The sequence below is a fragment of the Miscanthus floridulus genome, chromosome 5 (assembly GCF_019320115.1).
Source record: "Miscanthus floridulus cultivar M001 chromosome 5, ASM1932011v1, whole genome shotgun sequence".
Taxonomy (NCBI): domain Eukaryota; kingdom Viridiplantae; phylum Streptophyta; class Magnoliopsida; order Poales; family Poaceae; genus Miscanthus; species Miscanthus floridulus.
In genome coordinates this window covers 96,860,848-96,869,611 of record NC_089584.1, presented here as the reverse complement: position 1 = coordinate 96,869,611, position 8,764 = coordinate 96,860,848, and the positions used below count along the sequence as shown (strand labels likewise).

The 8,764-nt window shown below is 50.0% G+C and overlaps 1 protein-coding gene across 1 annotated transcript; it reads right to left on the bottom strand.

The window, feature by feature from the left end:
* Positions 1–4,883: 4,883 nt before the first annotated feature.
* Positions 4,884–6,596, bottom strand: LOC136454966 (uncharacterized). The gene has a single exon (XM_066455191.1). It carries the CDS (start codon positions 6,594–6,596, stop codon positions 4,884–4,886), a length of 1,713 nt encoding a protein of 570 aa, XP_066311288.1.
* Between the last annotated feature and the right edge of the window lie 2,168 nt (positions 6,597–8,764).

Genomic DNA, 8,764 nt, shown 5'->3' with positions numbered 1-8,764 from the left:
AACGTCCTCTAGAGAGGAGAGAGTGCATCCCCCTTTATAGTTGAAGGGGTGGCCTTACAAGTCAGAGAAAGAAATAATGGATACATGTGCTACCTAGTCTTGTTGCCCACGGTGTCGGGTACGAGACGGTCGTCGGCGCCCACAATACTGTTTATGTCAGACGTATGTGGCAGGCTCTACCATGTTTGCTTGGTACGACAAACGTCGACGCCTACAATACTGTTCGTGCTCTGACACGCTTGGAAGGTTGCATAGTACATATCTGGCATGGCCTGGTGGCACCGTCCTGCAGGTATGTAGGGTATGGTAGGGTACGGTCCTCGGTATTGCGGTTGACTTGAGCGCCTTACCTTATTTGCTCCGCCTGATCCTTGGGTCCTCACCGAGCGGACGTCCCCGGTTGGTCGTTCCCAGTCGGCTTCGACCGTGTCGGTTGGGGAAGAATCACGAGCGGAGGTTCGGCGTATCCCCGGTCAGAAAAGGTGGTCGGAGTCAGACCGTGTCCCCACCTTGGCTAGGGCCTTCCGGTAGGGGACCAGATCGTTGCCCTGGCCTGTCATTATGTATCTGAGCCGGCTCGGAAGTTCCGGTAGGGGACCAGATCGTTGCCCTGGCCTGTCATTATGTATCTGGGCCGGCCCGGAAGTTCCGGTAGGGGACCAGATCGTTGCCCTGGCTTGTCATTATGTATCTGGGCCGGCCCGGAAGGTGCGCGTTGTCACAACGTCATCTGCTGGGCTGAATTTTTTTGCAGGAAAGTGGATTCATCAAAAACCTCCAGATTTATGAATTCGACACATCGTCTTTCCATAAATTTTTGTCGATCTTCTGGAATCTCTCCTCCCTCCCCCAAAGAAAGGAGAGACTGCTTCAATTCCTTTCCACCTCCACAACAGTTTTTTCACACCACCACTTGATCCAAGTCAATCCGAGCCAGCATCCCCGGTCGCTGCACTAGGGGCCGGGTGGGCGAGCCGCATAGCCCCAGCCGCCGAACAGTGATCGCCGTACTATAGGGCGAGTAGGGACGATCACGTCGGCTGTCGAGCCAAGGTCACTGCGCTAGAGTCTAGTGGGCGAGCCATGTGGGCCCTGCTATGCGGCAGGCGGGCCCGTCGCATCAACCGTTGAGCAGCGGACATTGGTGTGCCCGACCGTGATCATCACACCGCAGCTGTGCGCCCCCGTGTAGCACGCAGGAGGCTGGCAGCACCATCGAGTGTTCTGTGCGATGTAAGACAAGAAAGAGAATAGGAAAGGAGTGGAAGAAAAAAATGTAATATAATGAGCCACTGACTTGTTGGTCCCATATGCTAGTGGATGAGAAGGGGTGGATCTTGGGTCCGTTTGGTTCTGGACGCAGCGAGCCATAACCTGTTCGCTTGATCGGGCTTATAAGTCGATTGATACTATTTTATCATAAAAGAAAAATACTATATTATGATTAATAAGTATGTCTGATACGATCAAATGAACAGGGTCTTGTGGAGGCAAAAACTCACAACACATATGTGGCGAGAAATACTACTAAGAGCATGTACAAAACCTGTGACATGCTGAACTTGAATAGGCAACGAAACAACAACGTAGCAGGGTGTGTAGTGCGGCTAGTGGTGGCAGCCAACGGAACACTCCCCTTTCCTCAATCTACTGCAACATACATTCCCTATTTCCTTTAGGCCTCGTTTGTTTTAGTCAGATTGGATCCCGTCCATAATTACTTCAAGGCCCGGTTTGAGTGATTCCACCCGTGTCACTCAATCCGAGCGAGTGGCCAGGCTCCGTTCCGGAGGAGACGAGGTGGGGAATGAATCCAGGCCGTGAGCAGAGGGGGGAAAACCGAACCGGGCATGTTTCCATTTTGGACCAAATCTAACCGAACAGTGAATCCAAACCATGCCTGACTCCATTCCCGGCCGTTCCAATCCGCCCGGATTGGGCTGCATTCCGGGCTAAACCGACCGAACCGAACTAAGCCCTTAATCTTATTTTCTCAATCTCCTATACTGACATTTTAGGGAGAATGGATGTTCAATCCGGTGGAGTTGCTCTCAGGCCTCCTTTCGTCAGGCTCCTCAAGGCTCTAGCTCTGCTACAACAGTGGAGCCGGGAAGCCAAAAACATTGGTTTTAGCAACTCCTGATGTTGGCCAGTTGGTGCTGGGCGAAGTCAGAGCCCTGCACAATACTGTATAAGAGCGGCAAAGTGTAGCACATTGACCCTTCAGTAGCCGAACTAAATTAAGCTGTCACCATTGGCCTGAACTTAATTTAATCCACCTAAAAAGCGCTAACGTTTAAGATACAAAATAAGTATCATTAAATTAACTATGAAATATATTTTCATAGCAAACTTAGTTGGAGACATAAATTTTAATATTATTCACCGTAAATTTGGTAAAAGTTAAGCTAGTTTAACTTATATATAAATCTCATAGTTACATCCTTTTATGGACAGAGGGAGTAGCAATAACTGTTGAGCTATCCCACCACATGGACGATGATTTGGAGCGCAGCAAAAACAACCCACGGGACCGGTGCTTGTGCACAATTGATTTTGGTTGAAATCAATGGTTGAGATCGTTTGTTGAGAAGGGGTGTGAAACACATAAACCCTAACTCCTTTTCACCTGTTGCTGCACTTGGAGAGTGAGAGAGTAGAACACACACAACACAACATGAGGGAGAAGAGAGGAAGAAAAAGGAGAAGCAAATCTGTTCGGATTTGGTAGCTTTGAACCAATCATGTTTAAGCTTGTGATTGAAGGCTCAAATGTGTTTGGATATGTATCAAATTTGGTGAGCTCATTCTACATTTAGAGTACTTCGATCTATTTAGTTGGTTTGAAGATTGGTTGAGTAAAAGCATCAGTTTCGAGAGGGTTTTTGTCAGCTTGTAGTTACAACAGTTTCAAGACGTTTTGGTAGATGATTGATTTGGGTGGTGAAACGGTGTTTGATTGATCTGAAACTTGGTGAGTTGTTAGGGCACTCATATATCTACACTGCCTACCAAAATTAGTGCACATTCGGAGCTATAGTTTATGAGATATGAACTGATTACGGAAGACAGGACATAATCTGGTATTTCTCTATTTGATATTGTCATTCCTCTTGTTAGAAGGTTGTGGTTGTAGTTTATTCCAAGCTTGTAACTTGATGAATGTGTTGTTGTTATTGCAATCCTCTAGATGCTAAAGAGAAGATTCATTGTACCCATTATTGATTATAGTGGAAGCTTTGAGTGGACCCATTAGTCATGTGGCTCACCTTAAGAAAGTTTTTCACGTAAATTGCTGTATCAATTGTGCAAGTAATTTGTTAAATTTACGAAACTAATCTGATGGTACGTGTTCCACTCATTTGTTCATTACAAGAGGAGGGGATTAATTATGCATGGTTGCTGCCCGGTAACACCTCGGTCTAGCACAGTTGACCGACCCAGTCCATCAGTCTCTATCCATGCTGCTTGCTTTTCAAAGTAAACGTCAACTATTTAGACATGAAGCCGCTATTTGAGAAAAGTAATAGAGGCTCCTCAAATAAAATATACTACATTACTGCATAGCGGATAGTGCTCCACTATCAACAAAGACTTAGTACACTGCATTACGTCATAGCGGATAGTGCTCCACTATCGAGGGCGGATCCAAAGGGCTGTCAGAGCTACAACTCCTAGGAGCCTGATTTCTTCATAAGACTATGGTTATCTAGTTTTAAATCATTATTAATTTTTAACCATAACCCTAAATCTTTATTATTTAACCCTCTTTTCGCATCCGCCACCGCCAACAAAGACTTTTCGTGACGACAAACGGGTGCGAGTGCGATAAAGAAATGCACCGTGGCGTCGAGCCAACGACGATGGTGTGGAAGAGACGCGAGACGTAGACCATAACGTGCCAAGCAAAAGCCTTCATCATCACCATCTAAAGTGGAGAGACCATCTCGTACTCACCCAACCTCCTCCGCGGACGGAACAAGGGTGGCGCCGAACCAACCCGCTGCTGCAAGAACAGCAGCACGGTGAGCAGCGCCGCCGCGCACGGCACGATGACGTCCCAGGCGATGCCGTACCGGTCGTAACGGGGGCTCGCGTAGACGTAGGACGGCTTCGAGCTCGGCACGTAGCCCTGTGCCCTGATCACGTCGTACACGTGGGGCATCGCGCGGACCACGGTGCCGCCGATGTAGAACCACGGCGAGAGGGCTCTGACCCTGCTGGCGCCGGGCGAGAGCGCGTTCATGACGACCTGCGGGAGCAGGAACGCGTCCTGCGCCAGGCCCGCGGACGACACGAGGTCCTCCCACAGCGTCGCCGGCTCCGGGCCGACGCGGACGGTGAGGGACGACTCCTCCCGCGCTGCTCGGAGTGCGTCCACGACGTGGACGATGATGGTCAGTGCGCCGCCGATCAGGTACAGCGGCGCGCAGAGCCAGAGCGCTCTCCTCTCGGCGACCGAAGCTGACGCCTCGGCCTTGTTGCGGTCGGCGTCCGCCTTCCGTGCCGACAAGGCCAGCTGGATGAGGCGCAGCTGTAGCAGCAAGGCGATCAGAGTGGGCGCCCTCAGCATCGCCTTGCTCAGCTCGTACGGCACGTAGCTCTGGAACGGCAGTGGCACATACTGCCTCCTCCTGCTCAGGAACAGAGCCTCGGTGCTGACCACCAGAGGGGCGACGTACCCCAGGGCCAGGACGACGAGCATGGTAACCGAGGTGGCCGCCGCCGCCTCGGGTCTCCTCCTGGCGTGGAAGATCTGCAGGATGGTGAAGACGCACGGCAGCGTCGTCGAGATCACCAGCAGGATGGTCTCGAAATCCATCCTCGAGATCGACTCCGAGATCTGGTCGGAGTACATCCCGAACAACCTGATGTCGACCTTCTCAAAGAAGAGAGGGTCCAGTCTTGTTCCTCAGGCTGCTGATTGCTCCCCTTCCATGGCCCTGCGCCTTCCCGTCCAGCGAGGCTAAATAAACGGTGATCAGTATCTGGCAGTCCGTCGTCGAGCTGTTGTACTCTCGGCAGGCGATCATGCACAGGATGCCCGTCTTCGGATCAAAGACACCCTCTGCTGTCACTCGCCGTTCTTCAACGGGGATTCCGTACGACCCGTTCTTGGGACGCACCCAGCCCACAGCTGGAACCTGCTCACGTATGTCGTAGCTGACGTTCAACAGCTCCTGCGAATTCATGTCGACCACGGCGTGCCGGGAGAAGGAATCGTCGGCGGCCAGCTGATCACCGTAGACCATCGCCGAGCCAATCGTAACTGGGTAGGCGCGTCCACCCAGCATCATCATGCCTTTAGTGTCGTAGAAATGGAATTCGAAGTCATGATCGGTGTAGTTAGGAGCAACGAACGGCCCCTTAACCTTCTTCTTGGGCTTGCTCGATACAGGATCCTGGAGATAATGCTTCTTCGCCTCCTCGACCATCGTGTGGTTGTAGACGTACTTCACTTCTGAGAAGTTGGTTCTATGGATGCTGACATCGATGCTCGACACTGGTATCACACCACTGACACCAGAGCCATCGTTTGTGCCATCATCGGCTTTGCTCGACTTCCAAAGCATGCCGGCGACGGCACTCCGGTCCCGAATCGTCCAGACTCCGGGGAACCAGAAGCTCATGCCCATGTTGCACTCCTTGTTCACCGCCATGGACGCCGCAGAGCTCACCGCACGGCACGCCCTGAGGCAGAGCATGCTCCGAGCTGAATCCCAGTGCCCCTCGGCGACAACCACCTCGCCCTTGACCATGAAGGGTGGGCGTGGCTGCAAACGTCTCCACATCTGCGTGTCGTTGGAGAACGCCGCGTACGCGCGCACGGACCCGTCCGTGGTGCACTGCACCTCGCTGATGTGCAGGTGCCGCTCCGGCGAGGAGCCCGGCGCGTGTGCGCCGCGGCCGTCCTGCAGCTTGTAAGAGGTCGCGAGACGATCTTTGAGGTGCGCGCACGAGAAGTTGGCGCCAATCGCCTGGAGCGCCCCCCTCGCGGCCGCGGCAGAAGATGGCGGCAGCGGCGGGCAGGAGGCGCGCTTGCCATAGTGGTAGGTGTCGTCTTCGTCGTACGCGACGAGAGAGATGGTCTTGAAGCCATTGCCCTCGAGGCTGCCGGTGATGAAGGGGTCCGTGATGCTGGACGGGTTGGGGACGCGGAGGTGGAGGGCGACGCTGCGGAGGCGTTTGGTGGAGCCGTTCTCCTCGGAATAGGTGCCTGTGCCAGTCATGCAAAGCTCCCCGGAGCCGGAGGTGGTGCCGTTGTAGTAATAACCCTCAAAGGAGAAGGTGACAGAGTGTCTGCCCACGTAGTGATGGCGTCGCCGCAGATAGTGGCTCTCGCGGTCGCGGCCGCCGGAAAGGGTTAAGATGGCGGCCACGTGGAAGACGGCGGTGTCAGATGTTCGATAGGCGTGGAGGGGGAGCAAAGAGAAGGAGCGGGTGACATAGGAGTAGGACGTCTCGTTGCTCTCGTCTTTGGTGAACTGGATATCTTCGCCTCCGAAGAAGTAGCCGGCGTTGAGCTCCAAGGAGCGGAGGAGCGGGAGGGCGTCGTCCTCACCGTCTGGCTGGTGTTTGGGAGCAGGGGAGGGCATGGCACAGAGGGGGGAGCCTGAGGCGGAGAGAGTGGCAGTGGACAGGAGAAGGAAGAGGACGCAAAGGCTGCAAGCGGCCGAGTTGTGAGCTGCCATTTTGGTTGGCAGGGCGACGGAAACGAAGCACACGGCGGCGGTGGCGAAGTGTGGCATAACAACCGGCTGTGTGGCGTGGTGTTTATATCTTGGAGGGAGATTAATGACGATGATGCAAGGCCAGAGCTGAAGCTGAAGTCTACGAATGGAAATGCTACGGATATTTTCTGATCGTATTCGAGACCAAATCTGTTTAAAGAAGTTTAGATATGTCCGTATCCGAATTCGAATCCTGATATTCAATATCTAATACCATATCTGTATCCAAATATTCAAATCGTATATTTATAATATCGATGTACAATCGTATTCTATTCGGTATAGCTGAACTATCCGTATTCGAATTGAATAGAAATATTAAAATAAATATAATATTAGTGATATTCGTGCCATCGGTTCTCATCACTGCTGAAGTCACGAGAGTTGAAGACTGCTGATGGTGGCGGTCAGGGGACGGCGTACCTTCACACACGGCAACACCCCACTGCTGAAGTCACGAGAGTTGAAGACTGCTGATGGGTCAGGGGACGGCGTACCTTGACACACGGCAACACCCCACTGCTGAAGTCACGAGAGTTGAAGACTGCTGATGGTGGACCCCACAGCCACAGGCCCACCACGAAGCTTCCCTTGATGGATCAACGAATCTTCGTTGACTTGACCGCAGGAATTAAAACTGATTGAATTGGATAACGGACCATTGGCAGATAAAATCTGTTACGGAAAATCCCTTCACCAATGGATTGTTGCGAGTTTAATTTTTTTTTTACTTTTGCTATTTATCTGTCAGACAGAAGTTTTGGTACTAACATCGCTTAGATACCATGTAAACATCATAAAATATATCATAGAATATCACATGTATACTATATAAACATCACGTATATATCACATGCTATTTTATCTGTTGACAGATTTTTTATATTATATGTGTCAGATTTCATAGAACATTATTTGTATATCATGTGAAAATCATAAAATACATCATAGAACATCACACGTATGCTATATGAGCATCGCATGTACTATAAAATCTAACAGATTTTACCACATAAAATATGTTGACAGGTAACTAGACACTCCCTTTTTTAAGAATTACATGGTACAATATAGACGCCCACAACACGCACGCACACTCACCCCTATAAACATATGTACGCAAACCTACCCCTACGAGCACCTCTGAAGGACTGACTGAGCCGGTAGATCTCCAGATTCACAAAGTCACCATAGGCGCATCGCTGTTGACGGGGACGTCGCCTACCACTGAAAGCATAAAACCTTTAAATCCTGAAATAAATCCAGAAAAATACAAGTACCCGGACCAAGTCGAGGACTTGAACCCATGTGGGCAGGTTCCACCACAAGAACCCAACCACATCACCGAGAGAAGCCAAAATATACTCATTGTCCAGAGAGTTAAATGCACTAGGCCCATTAAACATATGTTTGGATCACAATTAAATTATTATAATCTAGATTATACATAGGATAATAATTTTGCATTATAATAAATTATAATAATCAGAGTGGTTCGATCCCTAGATTACGACAATTGATTATGATCGGTTAAAATGAGAAATTTCTATTTTATTCTTTAATGTAGCAAGTTGAACAATATATTGGGGCAAGTCAGACTTTCATCACCCATGATCTCCTAAAACCTAGTCTCACCTAGATTATGAGTTTATGATAATAAGGGGTTTGGTTATAATAATTTATAATATGATCAATCATGATCATAATTTGATTATATAATCTAATTATTATAATCATAAGGTATCCAAACAAACTTATGCAGGGGTTTTAATTAGGTCCGCAAACTTCCACTCTAAAAGTCGATTTCGGGTCCATAAACTTTTTACGTTACTCACAACAGGTCCATACATTTTCGTTGACTCTTAGATCTAATGTGACATGTACAACCATCGCCAGCATAGCGTCTAAATTGCATTTAATCCTTTCTTCTCACCCATCTCTCTCTCCGTGGCCTCCCGCACCGCCATTGCCATGCTCTCGCTCACCGATGCCCCCTACGCTTCCACACTCTTTGGCCGTGTGCTCGTTCTCGC